The following is a 12,846-nucleotide window of genomic DNA, read 5'->3' on the forward strand; positions in this document are numbered from 1 at the left end:
TCAGGGGGAAGAAGGATGTGAACAAGGCTGGGAAGAAGGTAACAAGTTGAGGCAAAGCATATTTTCTCCATGTGACTTGTAACCATAATTTATGTAAGGCTGACAACAACGAGTACTTATGAAAGGAAGAAGTCAAGATATAAAGATACTGAGGGATAGGATAACATGAAGGGTTTGTTATAGACATCCTGTGCCCTATAGTCTGTGCCGCCTCCCTTGGCAGTCTCTGGGCGTCTCCTTTTCCTTTCTCACACCTCTTGTAAGTAACTGCAACTAAACCAAGAAGTTCAGAAGTTAACCCTGAAGCAAATAACGGGAGGACAGAAGACACACAATACATACTTGGTGTTGCAGAGATAAGAAAGTGGAGAAATGAATCTAAGAAACATGTGAAGCCTGTGGAGAGAGAACAAGGAAAGCTCAGACAGTCCAGAGGTATCTGAGAGTAAGTGGCAATGTTTACTTAGTGGGAGAGAAGGGAAGGTAAGGCTTCTCCATACAACCTGCCTGCCCTCCCTCCCTTACAAGATACTAGCCAGCTCAAGTAATAATAACTGCAGCTCTGCCTTCACTTTTAGGTTCTGACAGATTGAACTAGCTCCCCTGCCCTGGTAAGGGGTCAGGGAGAGAAAAGGATGTGGTGGGATGAGAACCTTCTTGCCCTCTTCAAGAGGAACTTGCAGCCCACCATCACTTATTGGAGCGTGTTCTTCAGTTTTGGACTATGCATTGCGTTTTTGGGGCCCACATTGTTGGATTTAAGGTGCCAGACCCACAGCAGCCTCCAAGAAATTACATGGGTCTTCTTCTCTCAGCAGTTTTGCCTCCTTGTTGGGAGCACTGTAGGAGGAACCTTCAAAAAGTCGTGAGTACCATCTGAGAATGACCCAAGTGTTACCTAACTGCCCTATATTTACTTGTAGCTGTGATCTTCTCAAGTCACATCTGCTTGTAGTCTGTATCAGGAGATATTCTCTTTATCTCATCTCTGTACTTCTTCCTTCCTTATCTATTAATAATCTGTATAGCTAGCTATTAGTTATGTATCTCATATTCATCTACGGAAGCTTTCCCCAAAAAATATAGCATTGCATTTTGTTAACTTATTATTGTTGGCGCATAGTCCCCTGCATTCAGGGAAGCATCCCCTGCCTCCTCTCGCCCATCTCACCAGTGATTGCCAGTCATAGCTGTCAGTGACTGGTAAGAGGGTCAGAAGAAGGTAGAAAGAGGTGGTGAAGCAGCACAATATAATGAAAGATTATAAGGAAAGCACCATTTATTATTAACAACCTACTAGTAAAAATAAAAAACTACTTTATAACATCTGGTCAGTGATATGTGCCAAAGTATACATAGGTCTACAAGTAATTAAGGGGACTATCCGAGATCAAGGAAAAAGTTAGCAATGACATCAAATAATAAAAGAAGCTTTACTTACCTGTTAGGTCCCCTGTCCTTCCAGTGGTCTGTGGACCGATGAGGGGTTGCAGTGTCAATATAATGTCAGTCTCCTAGCATGGTAAACAAAGAAGGACAGGAAGCATCAGGGTTAGAGTGCTGGAGTGCCAGGGAATCTCATAGGTACAATTATTTCATCCTTTTATTATTTCCCACCATTGTCCATTTTTTGGTTTTTCCTGGACAACACTTTAGGATACTAGATAACCACAGTGTAGATATAAATCAGAGTATGTTGACAATTATATAAGCTACAAGCAAAGCGGTTATTAGAGATATAGACCTAGGAGATATATCTACCATCCTGAGGGTTTAGTGGGGTGGGGTCAGTCATTAAATAAAGGACCTGGTCCTTGTGAGTCCTTAATGGGGCTTTCTTGGTTAAAAAATATTGATGATGGTTAAAAATATTGATGACCTATCCTAAGGAGAGGTTGTCAATATCAGATCAGTAGAAGGCTGACACCTGGCACCTCCACCGATCACCTGTTCTGAGCAGCTGTTACAGAGAATGGATCAAGAAGCAGACAGCTCTGCTCTCTGTGTAGTGACCGAACTGAGTTACTGCGGATCCTTGGGATGTCAGGTGTCAGATCCTGACTGATCTGATATTGATGACCTCTTCTTTTTGATAGATCATTTTGTACTGGTACATGCATATGCAAAAAGATATGGATATTTGTTGTATATCTAACACGATAAGTATAGTACACATTGTTTGCTTTTGAAAATAACTGAAGATTTTACGACTATTACACTTAGGAAGCACAAAAATATACTTTTTGAACACTCCATATGGGAGACTTTTCTCAGTAACAGGATTGTATTTGCAATGACGTGTTCACAGTTTACGCTGTCCATACTTCTAAGTGAGTTTTATTTTTCCTCTAATTTATGTTGTAGCATATGGCCATGTGTTTTATATACGAGGAGTATGGCTTCTTTGCATATTTACTTGCATATGTCTTGTGACAGCTGGCATAATTGGATTAAGTCTAGTTTGAAGGAGCCAAACATACAGATTTGTTCACAGATGCCAACAGAAGTTGCTAATAAATGTTGCTTTCGCCTGTTGCATGAGCTCCTGTGTATTAGTTAACGGATCAGAAGTTTTTGAGGATCCACGTTTGCTCATTTGGGGAGGTTTGGCTGTGGTATAGTACTGCAAAGGTGGAGCTTTATCAATCCCTCTAAATCAGGGATTATATTGTGGTACACATTTGACTCAAAAACCATTTTTGCGCTAAATGCGTGCCATAACCCCACTTCCACACTTTGCTTGCCACATTGTGCAAATGTGAGCAGAGTGTACCAGGGCTGGGAATGCCTCAGCTTGACACGTTCATTATAGCTCACGCAAATTATAATGGAAATCTATGGCAGGGCACAGGGACATGCCCCAGAATTATGAAGGGGCCAAAGCCCCTGTTCCCAGTGGCGTAACTAAAGTCTTGTGTGCCTCGGTGCAATCTTTTGTCTGGGGATCCTTACTTCATCCCTACAGTGAATTCTTGATAGTGATGGTTACGGTTTCTAAGGAGTTTAATCAACCTTAGTGTGGTTAAGGCAATCTGTGGGTCTCTTTGGCTTATGGGAAAGATGGAAGCTGCAATCTCAATACTGATAACAGTGCTTATGGACCCCCTAAGGCTCCTGAGCCCTGGTGCGACTGCACCCCTTCAATTTACGCCCCTGCTTGTTCCTTGTGACAGTTAAGGGACTTTATTAAGATGGGTGTACGATATGCCAGTCTTAATAAATCTGCACCAAGGTACTTTTAGAGGTGGTATTTTTCATTGTGTAGCTTTTTAAGGATACACTTTATTTGGCATTTGCAAATAATATTAAGAAACTTTTGGGTAAAATGTTTCCTAAAATCTGTCTGCAATGTTTTTGAACATTAAAAAAATGTTATGCAAGACAGCAATGAAAGTACCACACAAAATATGTTACTTGTTATGTATAAATCCAGGTTTAGGCTAGGGCACCACTTTGTGGAAAATGCAGCATTTTACAGTACTTACAGTATTGGCAAAGTGAATGAGACTTTTGTTAATGTCATCCAACTTGCGGAAAAAAGAGCCTATAAAAAACGTATCATGTAAATTTCAACTGTGGAAGCAGGAGCAGCTTATATAACTGGGAAAGGAAAAAAAGCAAAGACATAACAAAAACTGAATGGAAAGCAATGTGGAAAATATGTAGTACGTTTTTGCTGCTTTTTTTTCGGCAGCATAATTTAGTTGTGTTTCACCACATGGGGCCTTAGCCTTAGGCCAGTTGCACAGGCAGTGCATGGGGGACACACAGATGTCACCCGTGTGCCACCCGTGCACTGGCCATGCTTCCGTGGCCACTTTCATTTAATGAATAGGAGTCACGGAAACAGGGCCACAAAATAGGACAGGAAAAGGAGCTGTTCTATATTTTTGGCCCAGACTGTCGGCCCGCATACATGACCGTATAATTCACGGTCATGTGTATGGGCCCATAGAAATAAATGGGTTGGTGTTCTAACCGAGAAAAACATGGATAGGGCACACATCTTGTCCACGGTCGTCTGCAAGAGGCCCAAGGCTGCTTTCACACAACAGTGTTTGGTCAATGATTTTGTTCAGTGATTGTGAGCCAAATTAGGAGTAGAGACTACACAGAGATCAGATATAATAGAAATATTTGTGTCTGTTCTGTGTTTTTAACCCACTCCTAGTTTTGGCACACAATCGCTGACCATGTGAAAGCAGCCTTACGCTGAGGCCCCACGTTGCGGAAACGCAGCTTTTTTTGTTACAGGTCTTGTTGCGGTTTTTTGAGCCAAAGCCAGAAGTGGATTGAGCAGAAGATAGAAGTATAAGAACTTCCTATATATTTTCTATTCCTTCTATAACCACTCTTGGCTTTGGCTGAAAAAAAAAACGCAACAAAATCTAAAAGAAAAAAAGCTGTGTTTCTGCAACGTGGGGCCTCAGCCTTAGGCTGGAGCCCCATAGGCCGGAAACGCCGCGGGAATAATCGTGGCATTGTACAGTACTTGCAAAGTGGATGGGATTCATGCGAATATCATACCCACTTTGCAGAAAAAATCGCAGTGAGGACACGCTGCGATTTCAAAAACCGTCACAATTTTGAACATCACAGCATGTCAATTATATCTACGGAAACGCCGGCAGCTTACCCATAGAAATAATTGTAACAGAATGTCCGCGGAGGAAAACTCTGTGAACTTTCTGTTCAAAGCGCTGCAGGAAGAACCACAATGCCTTCATGCTGCGGTTGTTCTCGCAACACTTTAGCGCGGCGGTTCCGGCCCGTGGGGACTTAGCCTTTGTCAGTCTTGTGTTCTCCTTGCGGCTTTCTGCTTTTACATTGCAAAGGTTGAAATCCACTTGTAAAACCTGCAGAAACAATCTTGTGCGTTTAATACCTGCAGGGCAAGTGACTTTCTGCTGCAGGTTTTAGTCCTACCATATCAATGAGATTTGTTCACATCTTATTCACTCTATAACTACTGTAGTTTACATCAAGTCAGTAGCCACTGGCAGGTTTACAACAGCTAACCCATTGCAATCAAGTGCTCTGTGGCCGCGGCTAAGTTGTTTGTTAACAACAGATTACAGATGGTCACTTTTGCTAATGGTATTCTCTGTGCATTCTCATGTTGTGTTTCAGCCTTCTGTTATTGAAATACCACATGTACCTTCTTTTGCTGCCATGGTCCAGCTTGCTGTATTTTTATACAGTTAAAGGTATGCTGACATAAGCTAGCCAAAAGGTGAAAAAAGAAGTGACATGACCTTTCTTCCGGCGCTTTCCGCCTGAAGAAAGCAATAGAAGTGAATGGGAAGCGAAAAACCCATGTTTTTGTTTTTTTTTGCAAAAAAACGTGTGGGAAAAAAAGCAACACGTTTTTTGCGGCCCATTCAGTTTACGGGAGGGGAAACCGCCTGGCGTTTTTGGAATCGGTTTTTACAAAAAAACGCTCCACAAAAAGCGTAGCAAGGTCCAAAAAGCGTTTTTTTCAGGACCAAAATAAGCCACACATAATTTACGTGTGAACTAACTCTTAGGGTCCATTCACATGGAGGAAAATGGTGAGGAATTTGGTGTGGAATTTTCCACGTTGAAAAAAAAAGCCTCCCATTGATTTCAATGAAATCAATGAAAAAATGAAAAAAAAGCTAGCAGAACCCATTGAAATCAACGGGAGGCTTTTTTTCAGCGTGGAAAATTCCACACCAAATTCCTCACCTCCTCACCATTTTCCTCCATGTGAATGGACCCTTTTTCCGGGTAGAATTTTTTTTTTTTTTTTAAACAAAAGTCTGTTAGTGCTATTAATGGGTTAATAAGTACACCCATATACCTTTAGCAGTATTTGAAGTCATTTCTGGGAGCTCTTGGCACCCTCTGCATTAATTTACATAGTGTAACTTCCTGCTCTGCAGCTTCATCTGTACTTTCCACAATAGTTCCCTTTCACTCAGCCCCCCCTCCTCTCTAACTCCGTTCCACCCCATGTCTCCCTAGCTAAACTATCCTGCCCACTACTAGCTCCTCCCCCTGGCAGCTCCAGGGATATGAGGATAATAGGGGTAATTATAGATTTTATAATTTATTTATTTTTAATTTAAGTAAATTAGAAGTTAGGCAGGGAAAGGGGTTTAGTTTAGGGGTTAAGTCTTAGGGCTAGTTCACACGTGAACTGCCCGCGCGGGTTTTGACACAGAGAGAGACGCGGCGAGCCGCGTCTCTCTCTTGTCAAAACCCGCCCGCCGCGACAATCGCTGTCGCGGCTTAACCCTCTGCTGTCGGCTCAAATGAATGAGCCGACATAGGAGGGAGCTGCGGGGGGCGGAAGCCGCGCGACTGAGACAGCGCGGCTTCCGCCTGAAGAAAGGACATGTCCTTTCTTTTCTCCGCTAGCAGCAGCTCGCCGCTAGCGGAGAACAGAAGCCCGGCTGTCTCCATAGACCACCATTATAAGGGGAGGTTTTGGACGCGAATTCCGCTGTCAAAAACCTCCCCTTATACTCACGTGTGAACTAGCCCTTAGTTTATCCCAAATGTTACTTGTAACAGCAGTATCTCAAAGTATTTTAGGTACGACTTCCATATGATGGCGCACACAGTCCCTGTGGCTCCATAGCATGGAGTTGTAAGCACTCTGTGTCATCATATGATTTTGCAGAGATGATACATTCCTAGTATGGTTTTTACATCTTAGGGTGCATTCACATGGAGGAAAATGGCGCAGAATTTGGTGTGAAATCCACCTCAGATTCAGTGCTGAAAAAAAAGCCTCCCATTGACTTCAATGGGTTCCTTTTTTTTGCTAGCAGAATGTACCCTAAGATGTAAAAACCATACTAGGAATGCAATATCTCTGCAAAATCACATGCTATGGAGCCACAAGGACTTTGTGTGCCATCATACGGATATCGTCCCTAAAATACTTTGATATACTGCTGTTACAAGTAACATTCAGGAAAAACTAAGACTTAACCGCTAAACTAAACCCCTTCCCCCTGCCTAACTTCTAATTTACTAAAATTAAAAAAATATATATATAATTACCAATATCCCTGGAATATGGGTAATTGGCCCTGAAATAGAAGGTTCATTCCACCCAGGGTAGCAAAGAAGTTCTTCTACAATACACATGTGAATTTTTGTTCCACCTCTAAGGAGTTTGTATGCAATATGATTTCCATATCACATCTGCATTCGGGGAGTCCGCTTGGGGATCCTCTGAACAGAAACCTATCTGCATAAAAAAGCGGTTACCTACCGCGGACCCCATCCTATCCTACTAATATTATAAATGTGAAAGTTTGACTGTGACTGAGGACCAAACATCCAAACACACAAATGGCTGAACGGATTCGGCTCAGATTTTGCACATACCAAGATATTTGTCAGGAATGAAACATAGGCTACTTGGCAAGCCACACACTCCCCCGACAGGCCCACCGCGACCAGCGAAACGGAGCCCCTGCTCTGCTGCAGGACCCAGATGACGTCATCACAGCTCTGTCAGCGGGGATCGGATTGGTGCGCAGCAATCCGCGCTAGTCTGTGGGCGGTCCGATGTGCGAATCGGCCAACATGGCGGTTGTTCGAAGCGCCTCCTCCAAGCCGTCTGGCTCTGCAGGGCCCGACGAGGCCATCGGCAACACAGCGCACGCAGCGAACAAGACACGTAGCTAAACTCGCCGGAGTAGAGAACAGCACTTGGCTGTGCCGGCTGGGTAAGTACCCTCGGCTGCCTCCAGAGTGCAGGTGCGGCTTCCCAAACGCGTGTCCGCGGCCAGGGTGTGCAGGGGGCCAGGGCAACGCCACGGGTCTCGCTGTGTCAGCTGGGTAAGTACCCCGCCAGATTGTAGGGTGCAGCTACGGCGGCCCAACCCTGAGGCCACAGTCAAGGTGTGCAGGGGGCCTGACCAGCGCCGCAGGACTGTACAATATAGGGGGCGCTTGGCCAATGGGCAAAACACATGGGGGCCTAGGGTGCGTGCAGGAGGCTGCTGCGCAGAACAGCATTTAGGGGGGTACAAGGAGGGTGCGCGGTCCCGTGGGGCACAGAGGGCAGGGCAGTAGGCTTTCCAAGGGAGCGCAGGGGCGTGGATGTAGGGTAGGCCACGGGAGAAGGGCCCAGAAGAGGGTTCTGGGGCTGCCGCAGTGTGGGGGGTCGCGGGAGGAAGGAGGGAGGGTGGTCCAGGGGCAATGGTAAATGCAAGGGATGGGGGGAAGGAGCAACGCAGGGGTAAAGGGGGTACCGCCTTGGCCCGCGGCGCATCTTTTCCGCCAACAATACAGAACCTGTACGCAGTTCCACGCCACTGCCAACCCGCAGACGAAATCGCGGGCAGATGCTAGTAGACTATAATTTCCACAAAAAGTGCTGCTTGCAGGACTTTTCTCTCCGCATATTTCATGAAGATAAGGGAACGGTATGGCCTGAACGCAGATGTGAATCGGGCCTAACACAATATACAAGATAGTGTAAGTATATCATAACACATGATTTTATTGTTGTGTTGTGTGATGATCACAACACAAAAATAAACGATGTTACGCCCAGTTGGTGCAATAAACTCAGTTAACACTTCAGTCGTGCCACATCTGTGTGCGGTCGGGGCAAGGGTTTAACCCTCCTTGTGCAACAAGCCAACCATTAAAGGTGTGTGTTTGAATATTTTTGGAAAGAAGAGTATGGTTTTATTTTTCACCTTTCAATTTTCTTACTCTATGCAATTTGTATCACCCTCTTTAGATTCAGCATTGTAGGATTTAGAGACATTTTTTTGTCTGGATCAGTTAAGGCACCAATAACACATTTCAGAGATTATTTTGCTTACAAACAACCACAGTATTTTGCACTGTTTGTTTCAGGGAAGGAATTTCAGATCAAGTTCTGACTTATCCCCCTTTAGGCTTATGTGATATTAAATAATTTTGTGTTAAAAAAGGCAAACGTATTATAGATGTGATGCACGAAATGTAAGAAATGTTTTGATGGTCATACATGTTTGTTTTTGGGGCAACTATTTATCAAGGCTTCTCCATGCACAAACATACACTCTGCAACTTATCGTCTATGTGTTTCAGTAGAGAGGGTGGAGTAAGCTGGTGCAGGACACCTCTGGTGAGGAACAGAAGGATCAGGAGTGAAAATTCAAAGTACCTGACCCTTCTTTCCCCTGACACCATCTGTTGAGAGCGAATTAGGGCACCCATATATATATATATATATATATATATATATATATATATATATATATATATATATATATATATACACACACACTAGGTACTTGGTTTGTACTGCTGACATCGGTCAGATTGGATGACTTTTCTCTAATGACTAAAACTAAAAGGCCATCTATTTTACCAATGACTGATCTACCATACAGAAGTAGGCTGAGCAACTCCACAAGGGTAAAGAAAAGAGAGGCTAAGAAGAGCAAGAGAAAAGAAAGTGAAATTGGCATAGATTTCCAGAAAAATGCTTTGAGTTATAATAAATCAGTCATGCCGAGGCACCTCCAGTGAACTGGGCGAGTGGTGATTTGGGATTTGTAACGCATGTTTGGCCGGAAAACTAGTGTAGAGGGAATAATGAATTTCCTCCAATATTTCCATGTCCTATCATTTTCAAGGATGTGCTCTGTTTCATACCATAACGTAGCTTCATATACAAGTGAGCCTTCACTTAACTACCCTCCTTGGTGAAATTCACATCAGCTTAATTTCAGACTTGTGCTCAAGATCAGAACAAAGGACTGAAAAACTAACAGAAGGACAAATGCAGGTGGAGCACATTCTGTCTGCATCTGTTACCATTCACTGTATTGTACAGGGGGTGCACAAAAAAAATGGAAACACCTTGAAAAATCATCAAAATATCTTTTAATATGGTGTTGGTCCACCTTTTGCGGCAAATGCAGCCTCAATTCTTCGAGGTATTGATTCATACAAATTGTGAATTGTTTCCAAAGGAATTTTAGCCCATTCTTCAGTTAAAGGACCCCCCAGTTCTTTTAGAGACGATGGTGATGGAAATCAACTTCTTACTTGAATCTCTAAAATAGACCATAAATGCTCAATAATGTTGAGGTCTGGTGATTGTGGTGGCCAGATGAGATGTTGAACTTCATTAGAATGTTCCTCGTGCCATTCTTTAACAATTCTTGCTCTATGGATTGGTGCATTATCCTCTTGAAAGATGGCATCCTCCTCTGGAAACGGTTCTTGAACTATAGAATGAATTTGGTCGGCCAAAAGTCCTAAATAGTGATGGCTGTTAATTCTTCCATGAAGGGAAATCATTGGCCCGGTGGATTTCCAAGAAATAGCACCCCAGATCATCACTGAACCCCCGCCATGTTTGATGGTTGGGAGAAGGCAGTCTGGATGAAATTATTTTTTTGGCTGTCTCCAAACGTAAACACAGCCAGAGGTCAGAAAAAGGGTAAACGATGATTCGTCAGAGAAAATCCCATTTTGCCACTGCTCGAGGGACCATTTCTGGTGGTTTCTACACCACCCTAAACGCTTTGAAACATTTGTCTTTGAGAGCAGAGGTTTTCTAATTGTAGCTCTTCCGTGGAATCCAGAATTGTGAAGCTCCCTTCACACAGTTTTTGTGGAAACTGGGTTCTGAATGTGTCTATTGAGCTCTGCAGTGATTTTAGGATCTGTGGTCTTGCGATCCGCTCTAATAATTCGCTTTAGAGTCCAACGGTCTCTCTCAGACAACTTCGACTTTCGACCAGACCTGTGCTTGACTGAGGACGTTTTCCCTTCTCTTTCAAAAGCAGTCATTACTTTTGCGCCATTACCTCTTGAAATGCCAAACATTCGGGCACTTTCTGTTACACTAGCGCCTGCCATTCGAGCACCAACAATTTGGCCTCTTTGAAAGTCTGAAAGGTCTGCCATTTCTAGAAGGTTATAACCATATATTTCCTTAAATTTCAGTAAAAAAAAAAGGTAGTTTAAAAAAAACTTATCAAATAAAATTAAAAAACAAAAAAACATATGTCACGTTTTGATTGATTTGAACATGTTCAAACATTATGATTAGAGATGAGCGAACAGTAAAATGTTCGAGGTTCAATATTCGTTTCGAGTAGCCCCTCAATATTCGACTACTCGAATCGAATATCGAACCCTATTATAGTCTATGGGGGGAAAATGCTCATTTCAGGGGTAGGCAACGTTCGATCAAATTATACTTACCAAATCCACGAGTGAGGGTCGAGTTGGATCCTCCGAGAAGTCTTCTCCGTGCAGCGTCCCCGCAGCATCTTCCGGCTCTTCATTCACTCTGCCAGGCATCGGGCCTGGGCAGAGCCGAATTCGCATGCCCGCACTACAAACGGACATGCGCAGTCGGCTCTGCCCAGGCCCGATGCCTGGCAGAGTGAATGAAGAGCCGGAAGACGCCGCGGGAAAGCTGCACGAAGAAGACTTCTAAAGATAGGAGAAGAACCAGCGTTGATTGGCTGACTGTATAGCATTCGGCCAATCAATGCTGGTTCTGCATCGAACTTTTACATTCGAACAGCGAGTGGTACTTGATCGAGTACGAGTATTTCGAATACCGTAGTATTCGATCGAATACCTACTCGATCGAGTACTACTCGCTCATATCTAATTATGATGCCAAAAAGTCAAGTGTTTCCATTTTTTTTTTGTCCACCCATATAAAACAAGGCAGAAACCTTCTTCCATCTTGATTGTTTACTCTTCAGAGACAAGATATGTCCTGCGCAAACAATATCATTCTTTTCCTAAAACAATAGCAAACAAGACAGACGAAAGATTCTGTTGTGTTTTTACATTACACTAAATGATAGATGCAGACAGACTATGTTATTCTATTAGTATCAGTGCATTGTTCTGATCTTATAAAGGAATGGAGCAGACTGCAATTAAGCTGATGTGAACTTAACTTAAGTGCAGTAAGGCCAAATAAAAGCATATATAATATAAGAATAATAATACCATAGACAAAAGTATGATGTTAATGTTGGATGTTCTGAATAGGAATGAATGGTGTGAATAGTAGGACAGGAATAACTCATCCTAGTCCGTACCTCCCAACTTTTGAAGAACAGAAAGAGGGACAAAATGTGTGGCGCGGCAAATTAAGCTCCGTCCACTTTTATGTTGACTCCACCCATTATCATTCATTTTTCCATGTGCCCCCACACAGTATAATCTTCCTACAGTCAGCCGTACATTATATGTCGCCTTCCAACTGTCCCACAGTCCCTCTCCTGGTGCCCCAGTTTAAACTGGAGGAAACTAGAGGGGACATGAAACTGGAGCAGCTGGAGGGGGACATTAAACTCGGGCAGCTAGAAGCGGACATTAAACCATAGGGGTAGCTGGAGGGTGACATTAAACTGTGGGCAACTAGATGCAGACAGGTCCCTTCCAGCTACCTTCACGGTTTAATCCCCCCTCTATTTGTCCCCAGTTTAATGTCCCCCTGTTTAAGTGCCCCCTTCATCTACCCCCAGTTTCATGTCCCCCCTCCATCTCTGTCTCCAGTTTCATGCTCCACCTTATCTCTGCCCCATTTTTATGTCCTCCCCTCCATCTCTGTTTCCAGTATAATGTTACCCTTCCATCTCTGCCCCTAGGTTACTGTTGCTCCTCAATTGCTGCACACCACACACACACACACACACACACACACACACACACACACACACACACTCACACACAGACACACACTCTCCATCCTGTATCTCACATCCCCCCTCCACTCTCAGTACCTTACACCACATCTCTCCATCTCTTCCAGCACTGCACGGGCTATAAAGACACGCCTACCTAGTCACGTGACATCTGACATCACACACAGGTCCTACA

General features: G+C 43.6%; 1 protein-coding gene across 1 annotated transcript in view; it reads left to right on the forward strand.

Moving 5' to 3' along the window:
• The first annotated feature begins 239 nt into the window (after positions 1–239).
• SLC60A1 (solute carrier family 60 member 1) overlaps positions 240–12,846 on the forward strand; it is an 81,591-nt gene continuing 68,984 nt past the window's right edge. The window contains exons 1-2 of the mRNA XM_075264171.1: positions 240–445; positions 579–865. Coding sequence (XP_075120272.1) covers positions 636–865 — 230 coding nt within the window. The 5' untranslated portion in view covers positions 240–445; positions 579–635. The remainder of the gene's footprint in view (positions 446–578; positions 866–12,846) is intronic.

The sequence above is a fragment of the Leptodactylus fuscus genome, chromosome 2 (genome assembly GCF_031893055.1).
Source record: "Leptodactylus fuscus isolate aLepFus1 chromosome 2, aLepFus1.hap2, whole genome shotgun sequence".
Taxonomy (NCBI): domain Eukaryota; kingdom Metazoa; phylum Chordata; class Amphibia; order Anura; family Leptodactylidae; genus Leptodactylus; species Leptodactylus fuscus.